This window comes from Calliopsis andreniformis, chromosome 3 (genome assembly GCF_051401765.1).
Source record: "Calliopsis andreniformis isolate RMS-2024a chromosome 3, iyCalAndr_principal, whole genome shotgun sequence".
In the NCBI taxonomy this organism is placed as follows: Eukaryota; Metazoa; Arthropoda; class Insecta; order Hymenoptera; family Andrenidae; genus Calliopsis; species Calliopsis andreniformis.
The window spans coordinates 3,990,939-4,010,911 of record NC_135064.1 but is presented as its reverse complement, the minus strand read 5'-3'; the positions used below and the strand labels follow the sequence as shown (position 1 = coordinate 4,010,911).

Genomic DNA, 19,973 nt, shown 5'->3' with positions numbered 1-19,973 from the left:
CCTCATATTTCTGTGGTTCTCCTTTTTGAGGCTCCAGAATACCATTTACAATTTTCATGTTATTGATAATGTTATCAACAAATTATACAAAGCGAATGAAATCAATTATACGGGTATTATATACATATTTGTGCGTATTTATTTGATAAATTTCAATTTCAATAGAATTATCAATTCACGATCGATTAATAATAGAAGATAAACGAACGTGAAACATAAATATGTATATACAAATTATGAATTGATAGTCGTATTTGTATCTTTGAAAACTTCCTATAAATTATTTGTTCCTTTTTTTATAAATTGGTGAAAAAATATCATGCATTCTATGTTACATTAAATATTTTAAATTTACCGATTCAATTACTTTTGATCATAGAGAAACAATTGATTATCTAACATCTTTATAGCTGAATTTTAATCTTGTTGAGTTTGATTATGTTAAGTAAACATAATAATCCTCAGTAAAAATTAGATTTCTTAGATAAAAGTTTCTATTTATTCAACTCTACCGGTAATACTGATAGTGAATAAAATACAGCATTTTTTAGTCACAGAATTGACATGTTCTTAAATATTTTGCGTATAAAAGGATCATATACATTTGAATGATAATCTTTTATCTTCTACAATTTTATTGCTAACTTTCTTTGAAAGCTATATTCAGGTCCATAGAACGGAGATTTGTGGTAACATATATGTATGTATATGTAGAGTAAATGAGTGCCTACACGAATCTTTGCTCAAAAAATGTGATATACTTATCTAATCGCAGTGGCATATGATTATATATACGTAGGTGTAATCTAAAAGCTTTATTCGGATTAAATTATAGATTGAGATTAAATTAATTGATTACAATAACTCAAAATATTAACGTAGAACTATGTAAAGGATAGATCGAAATAATGAGTAATTATTAATTAAAAGCAGATAAAAGGAATTAGAACAACGAAAGGTGGGGGTCGTTTACGTTTGAATATTACATTTACAATCAGTTTTTCAACACGAGTTCTCGTTTTCAAAACGATCTTTTTATCATTTCGGTTCTGTCGCAAACACGAGTATTACCTTTGACCAAAAGCAAGATAAAAAGATTAATAAGAAGTATTTGAGTTCATTTCTTCGATTTGCATAAGAAGTCAATAAATATTGGAACTTTCATTTCCACAAAGTGCACTTTGTGATATACGTATCGATGTGTGGAACGAAGCTAAACAACGCGACGTTACTTCTAGTCTACTTCTGATCTGATCTTTTAATTCTTTCTTTCAAGTGCCTTTCATCTTTAAATCCAAACAATGGTAAGATATTTAATTATGATATTTTATACTATTTCTTTATTTCTTTCTTTCTTTGTATCAATAACAATTATTTTTAGAGAGACGGAGTGAGACTACGTCAACATGTCACAAAAAGATCTAGTGACATATTGTATGAAGACAAAATTTCTTCAAAGAAGAAAGAAGTACTGCCAAATGAAACGCAACATTTATTTTTCCTCTTTACATTTTTTCTTTTGCTATCCATTACCATAATTGCAATCGAGAAGAAACTACCAGAGCCATTAACACTACAAAAAGAAGGATTATATCCAGGAAGATTTATAGCAGAAAGAGCACATAATCATCTCTTAAATCTTACATCTATTGGTCCACGAATTGTTGGAAGCTATGAAAATGAAGTGTTAGCTATTAAATATTTAACGAACATCATCAACAATATAATTAAAGATGCTAATGAAAATCACAAGATTCTAGTCGACGTAACCAAGCATAGTGGAGCTTTTCCCCTGAAATTTCTTGATGGAATGACAAATGCTTATAGAAATGTTCAAAATGTTATTGTTAAAATTGGTCCGAATAGGCCTATCCAAAGTAGTTTACTTATAAATTGCCATTTTGACACTTTTCCAGATAGTCCTGGTAAAAGGGTATTTCATATATATATTTAATATCTTGTTTTTAAATGAATGGGTTTTGTATTGAAAGATGTTGTATTGTAGGTGGATCTGATGATGGTGCAGGTTGTGCAGTAATGTTAGAAATTTTACATGTGATCGCACATAGTTCAAAATTGTTGAAGCACAATATTATATTTTTATTTAATGGCGCAGAAGAAAACTTATTACAGGTACATTATACTGAACAATAATACAATATTTATGAACTGTGTATGTATTAACATTTATAATTGTATTTTGTAGGCTTCTCATGGCTTTATAACGCAACATCCTTGGGCTAAGGAAGTGCGTGCGTTTATAAATTTAGAAGCTTGTGGTGCAGGTGGTCGCGAATTATTGTTTCAAGCTGGACCCGATAGTTCTTGGATTCTTCAGGTATTATTAAATCCTATTTTTATACATAAATTTTATTGTTTATATTATATCATTGATTTTTCTTTTATAGGTATATTCTAAGTCTGTACCCTATCCATATGCATCATCTTTAGCTCAAGAAATTTTTGAAAGTGGAATTGTACCTGGAGAGACTGATTTTCGAATATTTAGAGATTTTGGAAATGTTTCTGGTACTATATGTTTACATATTAACGATTTTAATTAATTGCTTTTATCTAATTTATAATTGTATTTCTAAATAAACACAGGTCTTGATTTTGCATGGGCAACTAATGGCTATGTATACCACACAAAATACGACAATATCAATCAAATACCATTAGGATCTTTACAAAGGACTGGAGATAATATTCTTGCCTTATTGCAAGGAATATTATTGGACGATTTCTTGGCTGAAGTAACTATTCAAGATAAAGTAGAAAAACTTGTATTCTTTGACTTCTTAGGCATATTTGTTGTTCGGTGGCCACAGTATGTGGCAAGTATAATTAATATCATTAGCATAATTGCTGCAGCGTATTCTATATATCTGAATACTCAAAATGCAAGAAGAGGTACGTACATATTTTTTATAAAAATCTATTTATGGTGTTAATTAAATTTTAAGTTACATTTCATTGATGTTAATTTAGATGTAAAAAGATCGACATACTTAAAGCATCTATTAGTGTGTACTGGAGCAATATTTGTTTCCTGGTTGGTATCTATAATTTCATGTACAATGATTGCTCTTGTTCTTACCAAATTTGGGAAAGTTATGAGTTGGTATGCAAGACCAGCATGGTTATTTTTCTTATATGTATGTCCAACCATTTTTGTGTCTATGATATTCTTTTTGTATGTTGGATCACGCCAGAAAAAGGCAAGTAACGTCACGATAACATATAATTGTTTAAAATTTTACTCAGTGCTTTTAACTCAATGAATTAAATTTAATACAATTAACTCAGTTTTAAATAACATTTTGTAGGAAGTTAAATCCACATGGATTTTATATCAAATATACTCTGATGCATATTCAGTAATATGGATGTTGACCCTTTTTGCTTGCGTTTTCTTTGAAATTCGATCAGGTTTTATACCACTACTTTGGGTTGTATTTCCTACTGTCGGAAATATAGTTAGATATAATTTCTTTAACAAATGGAAAGGTACAATTGCTATAAATGTTTTAATATGAGTGAATCAACAAACTATTCTTTTTAATTCCTCTTATCTTTTAGGCTGGAAGTGGCTTCTCTACTATTTAAGTACAATACTTTTACCCTACACGCAATCATTTTATTTAGTAATTGGAGCTCTTTATCTTTTCATTCCTATAATGGGACGATCTGGCAGTAGTATAAATTCAGAAGTTGTCATGGCTAATACGCTATGTATACTATTTTGTTTACTACTTAGTTTTAGTGTAAGTTACAAAAGAAGTTATTAAAATATACTGTCAATAGTTATCAACATATACCTCCTACGTTAATTGAAATTTTTGTTTCAGTTACCAATTGTGCTTTTAGTTAAAAACGCAGAACGAGTTTTAAGTGTGCTACTTGGGATATTTTTATTAACTGTAGGTGTATTGATTTTGACTCCACTCGGTTTTCCTTACAGTGGTGATTTGTCATCATTGGCACCAGAACGTTTTATGATTGCGGTAATAATTTTTAAAATTATTTGTAATCATATATTATGAAATATAAAATATATTATAACATTAAGTAACTATTAAATTTCTAGCATACACAGAGACAGTATTACGACATTGATGGTAACTTACGATATTCTGGCACTGGATATTGGATAGCCGACTTGGATATGAACAGTCCACATAGTGTGGAAGCTACAGTACCTGAAATAGCTGCTGCAACATCAACAGCAAAAGATTGTGAACAAGAGTTATATTGTGGCCTACCATATTTTGTGCCAGTTACAACCTTTTTATGGTAAATAAAAATAAATAGTGAATGATAATTCATGCATTTCATCCAATGTTAAAATATTCATCTAATGTATAAAATACACCTAACACATATAAAAATGTGTTTGGTAGGAAAACAAGTTGGATTCCAGGCCCTGCTCCTCTTATCACGGCTCCAACAAAGCTTGATGTTATTTCAAAATCCATTAAACAAAATACTGTCAGTTTTACGTTTAACATTACAGGTAATTTTCAAATATTTAGTAAACATATTACTACATGATAGAAAATTATACGAAAATTTTATTTTCAGGTCCTGATCACATTAGTATTATTTTGTCTCCATATAAAGGTGTTCATTTAGAAAAATGGTCTATTTTAGAAGGAAAACCACTAGAAGGACCCAAATGGAATGATAGGGAAACATACTTTGTTTATTATTCCTGTGCGTCTGATTGTACGCCCTTCACATTTTCTGTTGAATTGAACGTGAGTGAAAACTAATTAATTAAATACAAATAATTAAGATTTTTAGGGATTGTATACAACATTTGTTTGTTCCTTTAGGTGCCTGCTGTACAGAAAACTCCATGCTTGACAGTAGCTGTAGGTGGTCATTTCTTACATGGTGAACATCAAAAATCTTTAAGATTTAAACGGTTTTTGGCACAATTTCCGCCTTGGACGGTAGTCACTCCATGGACAGCGATGTATACTTCTTGGCAATTTTAATACGACATTGAATGATTATATGAAATGCATTTTTACTAGGATAGTCAGTGAGAGTTTAAAAAAAACGATTCTGTACTATATACATAGTTTTCAAAGACATATAAGAATGCAATTTATAAGCTTAAGATTTAGAGCAATTCTATACTCTCTGCTAATTCGTTGCAGTCGCAATTTAGCGAAGGTACATCAGCCAACAGTAAATGAGAATATTGATGAATGAAACCGTCATTCTATTTATATAAATTTTTTACTAGCGTGCCATTGATATGGATGCAATTTTGGAGTAGTATTGATCAAATATTGATCAAAAAACGATGCATAAAATTGAACTTCCAAATAATCGCAGTTATCTATCATAGAAAGTCAGGATGACGTAGCATATCAAATTATATGTCTTAGAGTAATAACAGCTACAATTTAATTTTTAAAAAATTAGATGCGTAATCATTATTACAGATCAATTAGTCTGTAATAATAGGTAGACGAGTTTATGGAAAGATTCAACTCTTACAAAATTGTCAGTATGCAAACGATTACTTTTTTATCTTACAATCTTTATGTTAGGGAATATATTTTGAATAATTATTCCCTTCATTTAATAAATAAATTCATATCCACTTACGTAAACTATAAGCATATGTGAATAATAGTGATAAAACATACAAAGTTTAAAAGCACAAATATAACAGTCTGCTTTACTATACAAACGTTCTAAGAGAAAAATTTTAGATACTGTTTAATATTAAAGCTTTAATTTTAATTTAAACTTAATTCAAACTTAATGTGACTTTGGTACATAGAATTCCAACTTTTCCACAATGAAAAACTATATAGTGAACAGAGCTTTATGAATATTTATTATAGAATTTGAAATACAATATATTACTATGTGTTAGTATTTTTAATGAGTCATTTAAAAATATCTTATTTTTAATTATTTAATTTGTTTGTTATCACAAAGAAAACAAAAATGTATTAAGTTTTTTTGATTTGTGGTTGTTAACATACAACATCAACAAATGTATGTATGTAATATCCACAACTTGTTGAATAACATTATACAATTCAATATGCATAGTATACTATTCAATGAACGATAGTTCACCTAATCAAAAATATACCTTCGATTAAGAAATAGTTTCACAGAACATGCAGTTTAGTTAGAATATTTATTATCACAATACACTTCAAAACTAATTGTAAGAAAATTTTGCCAATATCAATAGCCAATTTATGTAGCCTAAAAATAAGTCTAAAGTATTGATAAAAAATCATAGATACTACTTTTACATTGTACGTTCTGCTATTCAGAGAATTTAATTTTTTAAATCCCGTTAACGATCCTATTAATCAGGAATTTTGGACTTTGAAGTTTTATTCACAAGTCTGATTCTTTGTGATGTACATGTAACTATAATATTTTATCGACTGAATTATTTCACATTGTCGCCGCGTGTTCATTTTTGTTTCTTAAAAATGCTAATTATATAATTATTATTGCACAAGATATTATGGCTCTACTTAAATGATTCTGCACAATGTTAAGAAATCAGATATTAAGTCATTTTTGAATGTACGATCTTTAGTTATTACAGTTTGGATATAAAAATATCGTATTATAATAGGTAAAATGTTATTGTATTATTCATGAGTTTATTAAAGACAGATCTCTGTTACTATATTGTAATATTATTTAATGTCGTACTGAATGAAAAACAGACATTTATATTATTACAATTGAGTTGAAACAACTATTGATAATACTAATTTATTTGACCACTACTTTGTTATTTGAGTTCCTGATTTTACAAGTATGTACATAAATTTAGGTACTTCCCATGTTCCTGAATTTTTTTTAACATCTGTGTTGTTACTATGCGTGTATGTTATTGTTATTTAGTAAAAATTGTTGTTAAATGAGTCAAGGCTAATAAGATTGAATAATAAAGGAGTTGAGAATTGAATTTTCTCTTTTTATTACATTTAATAATAGTATATATCTATACTTTCATTAACATAACTAAACCTCCTTTATTAATATTATCAGGTGAAATTTGACATGCTCTACCCGCTACCCGATAATGCCGATAACAGAATTTACCATGATAACGGGAAGTTTCTCGTAACTACGTAGTTCTAGTACTGATTACTCATCGTCACACTGTTCATTGATTGATCGATTTAATTTCCTGTTTCCGAACCGTGGAGGCTTACGTGAATAACAGGAGAGCTATTATTGCATCGAATCAAGTTCCGATGCACGAGTAGATCTTGATTTAGAAAATAGGAAACTGTTTCCTTATTATCCATTCAAACTCTTTATTGATAAAGTTTATATTGTAATATAAATTATTTTATTACTTCAAGACTTTCTTCTAAGAAATGTGTATTTCTCAAATTGATAAAATATTCAAAATAATGTTAAAAAAAATTACACTTTAATATTGGGGACGTTATGTTACTTTATATTGAATGTAAGAAAATTCATCTTTTTTCAAAATACAAGTCTTGCAACGAAAAGATTGAAAAGACAATTAATGCGTATTTAAATTATAGTATAGCGAAAATAATATTTAAAAATAATTAAGCTTTAACAGTGGAAATTCAACGTATCTATGTACATACGTATAGAGCGTAGAAGGATGCAATTTGCATGTTCTATTTTTTGGTAAACGTTATCTTAATTACACCATTGTTCAATATTCATGTTTTGTAGACAATGATTCAAAAATATAAGCAAAAGTACTTTTAATAGCAAAATAATACTATACGCATAGACCTAGACTCCGTTTTTCATCAGTCAACCATCATATTCTCTTAACTTGGTACCATTGAATCATCATTCTCTATTTTAATATCCCTTGAATGAAAGAAATTACCATTTAACGCTTTCGCTGTAACTAAAATTTAGTTTTTCTTTCTTAGGAGCGGTATATTTTTTTTATCAAAAATATCTTGTTTTACGAATAAAGTTCTTCTTTGGCATCTAAGGACGTGACACTAAAGGCTGATTCGAATTACTTTAGTTATATTCAAGTAGCTTGATATTAAATTTGTGTTTACACAAGCCAGGTTATTTAAATTCAATTGTGTAGTATATACATAATAGTATACATCAATCAATGTATATTTCAAAGCAAAAGGAAATTGAAAGGACCTCAACTTTATTTGAAGCTTAAAAGCATATTTCAAATCAAATAAAACAGCATGTTCACATTAGTCAAGTTTCCTCAAATTACTTACATTTAGATCACTTATAAAGCATTCGAATTGAAGTATCTTGTCTAATCTAAACCAGCCTAGACAAAATAGAAACTTGAAAGGATATTTCAACATAAGCGAATAAATAAGATCACATTGGTGAATTCGTCCAAAATTACTTGCATCCAAGTCGCTTAAATATATGTAACTTGACTAATCCGAATGAACCATAATGGATATTCGATAAGAAGAAAACGCAACAGTAGTGTCGAGAACATCGTTGGAAAAATTCACGGAACGAACCATATGTGTCAATAGTAGCGAAAGTGTTGAGGGAAATTCTAAGCTAATTCATATCTTTTTATATTATCGTATCTATCAAAGAATCGGTGAATTGAGTTTGGTATTTACCGATTCCCCTGCGACCTACAAACTCAGCTGAACCTTTTGCAAGGTAGAGGAATGTTGTAAGTTTGATTGTTCCCTCTCTGTTCCTCGGTCGCTCCGTTTCGTAAGAAATGTGTCAATATTGACGCACTGGCATCCTGTAAGACGAGAACGATTTCCTGGTTAAAGCGAGCTACGGCTTTCGGTGTCGTGACACTGATCGTGCAAACGCCCGAGGAACCGTTCTCCAGGCGACAGGTCGATGGTTCGCGGATCGCGGAACGCGAGGAACGTCGATTTAGGAACGCGATAACACGACGAAAAGCTTATCAGTCATGGTTACGCGACAGAGAAATGAATATCGTCACTGATACTGTACAACCAACAAGTTTTTTCGTCGTATCTCTTCTTTTTACATTCCTTCACTTCGATGAACACGTCCTATCTCCTTGATTATCTTAATGGAAATTACCGGTCCAGTTTGTCGAAGATTCTTGAGGAACCATGAAAAACGATAACAATCGGATAGTGATAAGGCTTAAAGAGGATGTCGAAGTACTCATGGCGAGTTTTTGAGGCGATGCGTTGGAGAAATGTACGAAGTCGGAGTGTTGATGGTGTTTAAAGTTGAAAAACAGGTGGATTTTGTGAATCAGTGAGGTTTTTAGGGCACTTTTGTGAGCAAAAATGGTAAGGATTTTATGCGTTGATAAGATAATCTGTGGGCGATTCGGAAGGAAAATGAAGGGAATAGTGTTCATATACAGAATATCTTGAAGAAACAGAATTAAAAAATAAGAACTAACATCACTCTTATTTCGAATCCTATGATTGTATTATTTCATGAAATTTTGATTTCAAAGTAGTCGCCTACAAGTATTGAAAGATTGTTACTATTCTTTTGTATTTAAAAATTTCAATTATATAGCTTCTTTCCTTTATTTTAAATAAGTCGTTAAAGTAACCCTCTCCAAACTCTGTGAGTTAAAACTTCCTATTTGAGATCCACTATTTGCAACTTATATATTTGAAGTAAACAATCAAAGAACTAAAAGGAGTGATTTTTAAAACAAGAGTAATCTCTGTTACAATCTTCAGTTTTCCTATTTGAGTCAATCACTAACACAAGTGTAAGTAATTTTAACTTCAGTCGAAGAATGCAGTAAAACAGAAATAACAAAGATTTCGCGATGGAGATTGCTTTGGTGAAAGATTCATCTCGTGGGTGAGAAAATTGAGTCAGATTATCGAAAAGCAAGAGATTAGTATGCAGAACCTGGAGAAAGTCCTCACAGGGATTGTGAGCTACCGTTTTTCTTCGTGTATTCACGTGACGAGCCACGAGCCGAACGAGAGGAAAGCAACAGGATCTATGGGAGAATGATTGATCAGTAAGCGAGACACGTACGTGTAAGGATGAATAATATAAGACTGTAGCACGACGTAGGTACATGAAGAATTGAGAGGAACGCGTGTATGCGTACGTTCCATCCGGTTCTGACTATGTATTTGGATTTTGGATATCTAAGTAATTTCCACCTTTGAAAAGATGGACTATTACAAAACATGTTCTGTACGTAATCCTTTAATACTTTTTCGAAACGTAAAGAAGTAATTTGTGGAGTCCAAAAGTTATGATGTATTTGTTAAGTAGGTATAAGATTAACGTTAGTTATACTATTATAAAACAGAGGCGGATTTATGTATAGTTTGAATAGACTATAGCCTAAAGTGGTAGATTTGAGGGGGCGGCAATTTTTGGGGAAAATTTCAACTTGAAAGCGCATAAAAAATTATTTAGGGTAGAAAGACAAATCTAGATTATTACATGCATTAACATTATTCAATATAGAATAGGACGTTATAATTTTATTGATTTTAATTATTTAATCAATACAGTTGCAGAAGTTAGGTGTACTTAAGTTAATTACTGATTATACAAATCTTATATTTTTGAGAATTCTGCATTCTGTTTTATCTCAGTACAAATTTGCATTAGTCATTCAAATATCTAATCATTACTTTTTAATTAGATATTTAAATACTTTTATTGTAATCAGATGTACCTATATTATATTACAATTAAAGAGGGGGTTTGACAGAGTTTGAAACTATTTTATTTTGAAAAAAACATTCATTGCTAAATATTGGTTCTTCAGTACCATTCAAACTGCATGTAAAATATTTTTTGTGTCGTCACAATTAGAGAACGAGATATTTAAGTGGCATTGTTTAAGTGGACCACCCTGTATACATACGTAGACTAGAAATTATAATAATTTGACAGCATTAACGCGGTTTTTAAAACCAGAAATATAGATAGTGTCATATAAAAATACAATTTTTTGGAAGGTCTTCTTCAACTTTTCGATGTTAGTTTTTTAGATCATGTATTATTGTATATGAGTATTATGTTAGCTATTATACAGGGTGTAACAAAAATGTCGCAGTTCTTTAAAAGGGGTGATTTAGGGGGTGATTTGAAACAACTTTTTCCTTAGCGTAAATGTAAGATGAGGCTTCGTTAACGAGTTATTAACGAAAAACACCGGCCAATGAGAGCGCGAGTTTGCCGCCCGAGCGACCGCGGTAGCGTTGGGTACGCGCGCTAGATGCTACAGTTGTACTCCGAACAAGAAAGTCGTCATACATCGAAGAAAATAGCATTATAATAGCAATAGTATATGTTCATATGAATGAGAACAATTTTCTTCAACGATAAACAAAGCAAACTTTTGTCTTTAATCGAGAATTTGTAATATAATGAACAAATAGATTACAATTATTATAAAATTACAAATATTTTGATTAGAAAAATAGTGGGAAATTTATTTACAATATATGTAGATGTAGAATACAAAAAATAAATATATTATTATTTTCTTCTCCTATGAAGAGTAATTTTAATTAATTTAGAAGTAGTATTTGATGAAGCGTATCAGAAAAATTGGACGGCACCCTTGAAGAAGGGAAAAAAGAACGAAAGTTGCAAGAAAAGAGGAATATAACGAAAAGTGGGCCGCGGTCGGCTGTGCAAATGAGCTAGTCTGTTCGACGTAGCTTTGTGACTAAAAGTCAGTTGCCTGCTAATTACAGAATAAACAGGTATAGAGTACCTACAACGTGGGGTTTAGTTTAAATGAATTCCAATGGGTAACAAATTTTCATATCGAGAAACTGTGACTGTAAAAATTTAAAAATAAAATTGAATAAGCTGTCATTCTAACTTTATCAAATTGTAAATGATATATCTATGACGGTTTCAAGGGCAATTGTAAAGTAGCGATATTGAAGTTGAGTTCAATGAAATTATGGATTCAACGATAAGGTATCGTTGCTTCTAATTTTCAAGATATAAATTGGAGATTTAGTCGTTAAAACTGATTGATTTATCTACGATTCAACCTCTTATATGCTTTCTAGTCTTAATTCTGACTAATTAAAAATACCAATTAGCTCTATTTAAGAGAGCAGCGATAACAAATCGCACCTGGTACCTTCTTGACCAACCAGCTATTTTACAACCAATCCATAATTGCGTGACACCTTAATTTGCGAGCTCTCGATACGATTAACGCCTTGATTGTTAAGTTCGTTAAAACTGTAACTCTAATACGTGCTTAAAGTGAATAGAGGAATGCTTGTTTGAAGGATATCATTTTTACCTCAACTTTTTCATAAATATTAGAACATCAATTTCAATTTGAATTGGCTGACTGATATTTTTATAATCGCTAAAATATAATTTTGAATTTTTCTTATATTTGTCACTCTAAATTGTGTTTTAACATTTAATTTTACACGTTGGATTTTTTAATTGATTTACACATGATATATTCAATGATCTTAATGAGCTAAGTTTATCTCTATAATTTTGGAGTGCTGTATATTTTTTACTAAGATAGGTAGAAGTACATTATCTACATATATCTCAGAAGTGGAGTATATTACAGACAATATCGTACGACTTTTTCATCGATATGATAATTGCAATAGACAATCACAGTTTCATCATTTATGTTTGTTACCCTATTTTAACCTAGGATCTGAAATCTAATCTAAAATCTAATCTAAAGTCAGATCTAAAATATTATAAATAACTGTTTTATCAATTCTCTTATAAGAAAAACTTAGTAAGGCAAAAACAGTACCGACAAAGCATTTAAGCATTTAAAGTTTGGCTATTTTTGGAATATTAAATTATAGCATAGCTTTATAAGTAAACGCCGAATCGTGCCTATTATCATAAAACGTTAAATGAATTTTATATGAAGAAACAAAGTTAGGTAAAATTTAAGAACAAAATATTTCAAATATTAATTTGGGTAGTACATATTAGAAAACAATATTTTGATAACTGAAAGATTTTAATTTTAATAAACTAAAGCACAAAATAAGATATTTTCAGTTCCTATCTTAAACATTACTGTTTTAAACTTATAATTCAAATATCGTTTAAAAATCGAGATAAGATAATCAAAGAAATGTTATTAGATATAATGCAAAAAACCATAATTTGCAAAAGAAATTCATTTTTCATTTAAATATCTACAACTATATGTACACTCAATAGAATCGGCTAAAAATTTTAATTTCTCACATTACAGCTTCTACATTTTATTTTTACTGTTAACTGGCATTTGAAATACATATACAAAATATCCAATAAAAATATTTAACATTATTAAACTAAAAATATGGTCTCTTTAAATGGATTAAAAGTGAATTAAAAAATTCAAAATAAAACTACTATTTACAATACTGTTACAAATAAAATATTAAATATAATTCTAAAAACTTAATTCACGCGAAATACTACCTTATTTCCATAATATGTACTTCGCACGTTTCAAAATAAAATGGACACTCTTTAAAAACTTATATTTCACTTTCTATTAATAGATTATAATATTATAGTCCATTATATTATTATAGTTTATTATACTATAGTCTATTGTAGTAGAACCTTGATTACCCGAACTAATTATGGGACATGTATATCGAGAATGGAATTTTGGTACTATTTTAATGTCGATCTTTATTTATTTCAAAAAAAAAAAAAAAATTATATATCGTAATAGCAGTCACAAATAATAAATTTAAACCTGATTGAGTTAAAGATTTGTGGGTCCAAAATTTAATTCAGCTTCAAATACTTCAAAATGATGAAAAATATCATCATAACATTTATGTCACATGTTATGGTTTACATTATTACATTACCCTATTATATTATTACATTATATTATGTTGTGTTGTGATTGTACTAGACTAAATCGTTACAACGTAAATGGTGTTGTGTCCGGATTACTTTAAATTGAAGTGTTTATATAATAAAACGTGTTCGGATAACTAAGTGTTCAGATAGTAAAGAATTTGTATAACAGGGATTCACATAATCGTTATTCTACTGTAATAATAATATTAGTCTATTAGTTTTACACTTTCTTTTAAGTCGCCATGTGTAATCGAACCGCTCATTTGCTAAATCGATTAACTCCACAAAACAAAGATATTAACATTTATTTTAAATATAAAAAGTTAAGCATCAGTCAAGTACTTTGGTACTAAAATTGAAAAGAATTAAAAAATTGAAGTTAATCACCTTGGTCGGTAAACGGTTCAGTTATCAAACTACGCAAATATCATTAAGCATTAAATCAGTTTTATTAACAGAGAAGGTTGAGTGAACTACAGGAAAAAACCGTCGATGTTAGTAGAGGCCAAGTACACCTTCACGTTCATCTGCGCGCATGTACACGCAGGTGAATAGGTACAACACAGAGCGTAGTATGATGTCACCGATCCGAGCTTGGTATTTGGTACAGGGGAGCGCGTGATTCGCATGAAAAAGCTCGCGACAACGAAGCGACGCTGGCGGCGGCTCTCGAACGATTTGGTCAGTCGGTTCTTTGCCATATCCGGTCACCGTCGGTCTGACACGCGCGCTACCCAAAACCGGAAGTCACGGAGCCTTCGGGGGATCCTCGATGAGCGTGTCCAGGAACCTCTCCGACGCTTTCTACCTTTATGCGAGTATATTTTCGTCCACTTTGGGTCATGCTTCCGGTAAGGTGCGCGCTGGATCGCCGAATTTGATCCTTTTTTAGAAATCGTCGCACGTTCGCGAAGAAACCTGTCAAGGCGCGGTAAATTTGAATGTAGGTGAATCATCTTTATTTCCCAGTGAAATATCGAACAATATATATTAGCATTCTCTATGAAATATGGGAATTTTCTATTAAAAGTTTTATTTTAGAGGTGAGTCAGAATCTAATTTTTAAATTCTCGAATCTCGAATTTGAAATTTTGTAAAATTTCGAAATTCTTGAAACTTTTGAAAATCGAAATTCTCGAAACTTAACGTACTGATTTTGTTTTCTCAAGGGAATATTTCGTTTTAAGAATATAAGTCTCAATAAAATTTTTGTATACATTTTTAATGATCTGAGTTAGACAAGTCACAAATTAAAACATAATTATATACATAAACAAGTAATCTAGATTCTTGTTCGAGAACATTAATATCTAAACTCTTTCTGGATCTCACCTATGTATTTCTTTTCTGTATCGACTATTATATCAGATCTGTTAAAAACTCTTTCAAAGAATACTGTTGATGGTAGCTTGTTGCAATATTTTTTGATTATTATTTTAAATATAGATATATTTTTGTTACCAGGGTTTCGAAAATATCGAATTACAAAAAGGTACAAAGTTTCGAATTCTCAAAACTTCAAATGTTTTGGGTTTCGAGGATTTCGAGTAATCCATACCTAGATCATTCATAGGCTGAATTTTTTTTATCAATCATATAAAGAAAAGTAGGGAATTATTTGTGTTAATCGAAAAAATTAGCAATTGTTTGTTATTTAATTATTGTATTTAATATATATCATCATTAAGAAATGAACAAATAGCGTGAAACAGAGAAGTTTTGTAAAAGACATCGTTGTTAATGATGTTTGATCTACTACAATTGATGGAAAGCTCGCTTTATGTACGAAACTAATTTTCACAAAAAATATAGGTATTTACTAGAAAATATCATTTCTGAAGTGTGAATGCTTATGCATTTATGGAAAAGTTAAATAACAAAAAATATATAAAATGACCAATTATAGATGATATATGTATAAAAGGCAGAACAAATATCTGTTTAGGTTCTATTTATCTACTTCTGTTTATACAATAATTAATAAATTTATACATAAATTTATACATAAATTTATACATAAATTTATTAATTTAATTATATTTATACATAAATTTATTAATTTAATTATATTTATACATAAATTTATTAATTTAATTATATTTATACATAAATTTATTAATTTAATTATATTTATACATAAATTTATTAATTTAATTATATTTATACATAAATTTATTAATTTAATTATATTTATACATAAATTTATTAATTTAACTGTTTATACATAAATTTACATAAACGTTAATATTCTAGAACTAGATTTTCTCATAGGAATCTTAATTTTTGTGAAAAATACAAAGTGATATAAATCTTTCATGTTCCTTTTCTTAATCTTTTCAGATCTACACTCAGTTAACAATATCTGTCACAATAAAAATTTCATAAAGCAATATTTCTCATGCTTAATCTTATTGTATTCATTAAGTTATTTGAAGTCACCAAAATAAGAGAAGAAGTTCTTAGAACAAAAAGCCCTTCGCCATCAATTAATCCTTTAAAATGTTAAGATTACTAACATTTGAACTATTTCTTTAGCAGAGTACAAAGCGCCAATAAGTAGCCATCAACATGGAACGGTTTCGCGAGCAATGCGTAAACAGTCGCAGAAGCGTCGATAGAGGCATCTTCATTAGCGCCTTGTCTACCGGAAGGTGGTAATGCGTTAAAACTGGCAGTACGGAGACCGGGAAGAGCAGAAAGCGGTGATTCGAGGTGGCAAGACGAGGAGGAAGAAGAAGAGGAAGAACAACAATCGGTATCGTCGACCAATAGAATGAGAAGGGCAAGGGAGCTTCCATCCCCTCTCGAGTGGTCAGCTTGCTCTTCTCCACATCCGGCGACGTGGATATCTTCGAAGAGTCCCGACGCCCACGCTATCAGTTAGTTATTTGGCGAGCCTCCAGGCTTGTGCAGGTGTCTTTTGGATTACACGTCGATCTATCATGTTTTCCGTGCGACTTGTCTTCTTCGTTCTTGTTAAAGAACAATTGCTTGGCGTCGAAGAAGATAAAGACGGACAATGAGAAAAATTGGATATATCCTCGCCTATAAGAATCGTTCAGGTGTTGATCGAGTAACTTTATTTGAAAAGGAAAGAGGAAGCAAGAACTAGGGTAGATTATATGAGATGGAAGACAAAAAAGTGGAAAAATGTAAGTATTGTTGATAGAAGGTAGATCATCCGTATTTGAAGTTTTTGGGGTCGTTGAGAGTTTTCGTAGAAATTTTTCCTAATCTATTAATTTCTTCTACATTGATTCGAATTAAATTTAGCTTAATGTTGCTAAGCTAACTCTAATTTTAATTAATTTTTATTTAGAAGAAAAGGATTGAGAAGCAGAGAAGTCTGACACTAAACACTCTACTGATCATTTATTATCATTAAAGAAGGCGGGATTTATATAAACTGAGCGCCTCGAAGGCAAGATGTCGGCATAGCTGATGTTTTCCAAAATTCGGCTGTGTCACATCCAGCCAACCGAACGTTCAGGTGTCAACGTGTTTTCCAAGTTTTGTTGTCTTTTAAACAAGTACGCATTTGATAAGTTTTCTAGTGAAATTAAAAGTTTTGGATAATTATTCAAGTGACAGTATAAAAGAGTAAGTATTAAACAATACAAATATTAAAAAAGAAATAAAAAATTTTAATACAATTTTAGATATACTTTGACAAAAAGGTTTGATATCATTTTCTACTTGTATATTGACTACATTTTACTGGTCGCAAACTATCTTCTTTATAGAGTGCAAAATACGCGTTTCTTTGATTCTAATTAACGAGAAAAATCAATTTTTTCCATAAATTATCAGTCATAAATCAAATGTAGATAGTAGTAGCTGAAAAGATAAAACATCATAAAAAAGAAGGAGAAAGATACTGTATACTTTATTAATTTATTACTAATAATATTTATTATTAATTCTAATAATTATTTATAGCGTTATGTCGCGGAATAAAATTTGTTTAAAGTCATTTTACAAGTGACGCATAAATTACAGGAAAATAATATATGCTGAATACTTTGCCTGTCAAGTATGAAATAATTCTGACAAGTAGGTTGCGGACGTTTATGCAAATTTCTATTTTCATACATAAAATTAGAGAAATACAACCTAAATAACGACTTATTTACTTATATTTTTCAAATTTTATAAAATGGATATATCTTTCAATAATTTCTGCATTTCTCTATATTACATGGTGGATTCTGTTCTTTCGTGCGCATTAAAATTTTCCATAAATGCATAAAGATCCGCAGTCTACTATTAAGCTTATTTTTATGTTTCTGATAGTCAGTTAGAACAATATGAATTTCCATTTAATTATCATTCGACTTATTTTTTATTTAGAGTTGCTTGAAAATGAAGGATCCAAATATGTATTGCAATCAGTGGAGAATTAGAAGATTTAATTTATACGATGACGATGATATGGATTTTTATAAACCAGTGAATCATATGCGACACACGTAAATCGTTTTTGACTGAACTTCAACCGGATGCGATGCCGTCTCCAATGGAAAGCGTCGTAACGTGCTGCGCACGCTAATTAATACATTAGAAGGACTATTCTTTCGAATTGTTGTACCTACAGTTTTTCTCAGTACATGACAGAGCGCAATGGATTCAAAAATACTATTCTTAAAGTTCATTTTTTTAAGTACAATGTAATCGTTCAAAATCTTTTGTACTTTAGTGTACTAAACAGGCCTAGAGTTATAGATATGAGATCTTCACAGATTAAAGTGATAAACTCCACTTTTTGAATTTTTTAACCTTTAATATTAAAGCACTTGATTGATGCTTAACTTTTTATATTTAAAATAAATATGAATATTTTTGTTTTGTGGAGTTTAATGGATTTAACAAATGAGCAGTTCATGTACAGAACGAATTTATACGGTAGGAAAGTAATGCAATATTTGGCTAAAATATATTCAATTTACATTTAAAAGGTTAACCAATGTAGCTTTTATACAGTATATGCACAATACATTGGTACCATAATACGTATGTACATATCATCAAGGAGATAAATTGTTTCATATTCAACTCACGATCGAGATCTAAATACAAGAAACGCAATACTTATGCTTATAGTCAATCCCGTTATGATTCAGATTTTACATAAAAACGTTTAAAAATGTAAATTCAGTTTTCCTTCTACTTTTATGATAGAGAACTACGAGATGACAAAAATTCTTATCCATAGCCTTTTTGCGATGATTCCAAGCGAATGCGTGGAATTATTGATAATATAGGTACTACAGTTTACTTTACAGACTTTGTTAAAACACATTTGCAGCAAATATTATATTAGTAACAGAATACTTCATACTTTGCGATTTAGAATTAATGTCTCAAATTGTATATTTTCTGTTTGTCGTATTTATAATAAAAATGATTCATAATTATCTCTTTATTGAAAGGGCTAAAATGGTGCATGACTTTACAATTTTCAATGAGAATCTATACATATATATGCATATACGTACAATCATTTTCGTAAAGCAATTATTTTTACATTTATGATTGCCTCACGAGAGTTATCTATAAAGATAATTCATTAAAAATGAGAAAACCTTACTCCGTAAACGTTTTTTCGGTCACTTTAAACCCTGAGCTAGGGTCATTTATGTACTGAAGGTTTTTCGTAGTGTAAAAGTCTTTGAAAAAAACTAAAAAAGAATCATATCACTCTTCGAATTTTCTAATGTGAGATTAGAATGGAACATATTAAAAATTATTTACTTAAATATATTAGTATTATAAACATGTAAAGTGAAACACGAGAAAAGTAGCGTTATGTTTAAAAAATCATAAATTTTGTATACATTAGGATAAAACAAAAGATCACTCAGGAAATTAAAATTTAAAGTTCACATTTTGATAAAAACGATAAGCTACGTTTATTGTCTGCAATTAAATTCTTAAGTTTATGGTATGAATAAACGGAATTTTGGAGGTATGTAAAGTAAGGTTTATATAAATATTAAAATTTGTTCCACTTTGAAACATTCTTTAATACAATAATGAGTGTAAATGAATGGTGTGATATTAAGATGTTTTGTGTAGATAACAATTTAATACAAAATAATACGTTACTTAAGAATTTAAACACTGCGACATTCTTATTTCACGAAAATACCGCATGTTCAGTGAAA

General features: G+C 29.8%; 1 protein-coding gene across 1 annotated transcript; it reads left to right on the top strand.

The window, feature by feature from the left end:
* Positions 1-816: 816 nt before the first annotated feature.
* LOC143188764 (endoplasmic reticulum metallopeptidase 1) lies at positions 817-5,664 on the top strand. The gene is made up of 14 exons (XM_076393197.1): positions 817-1,304; positions 1,382-1,925; positions 2,006-2,133; positions 2,207-2,338; positions 2,409-2,529; positions 2,608-2,913; positions 2,992-3,221; positions 3,330-3,510; positions 3,583-3,767; positions 3,852-4,007; positions 4,091-4,296; positions 4,404-4,516; positions 4,585-4,760; positions 4,839-5,664. The coding sequence occupies exons 1-14, from the start codon at positions 1,302-1,304 to the stop codon at positions 5,001-5,003; spliced, it is 2,646 nt and encodes an 881-aa protein (XP_076249312.1). The 5' UTR covers positions 817-1,301; the 3' UTR covers positions 5,004-5,664.
* Positions 5,665-19,973: the final 14,309 nt, after the last annotated feature.

Bases quoted from the DNA above. Each gene is read 5' to 3' on its own strand.
- LOC143188764 (XM_076393197.1), top strand. The intron at 2,339-2,408 runs GTATTATTAAAT...TTTCTTTTATAG, and splicing joins ATAGTTCTTGGATTCTTCAG to GTATATTCTAAGTCTGTACC. The intron at 3,768-3,851 runs GTAAGTTACAAA...TTTTTGTTTCAG, and splicing joins GTTTACTACTTAGTTTTAGT to TTACCAATTGTGCTTTTAGT.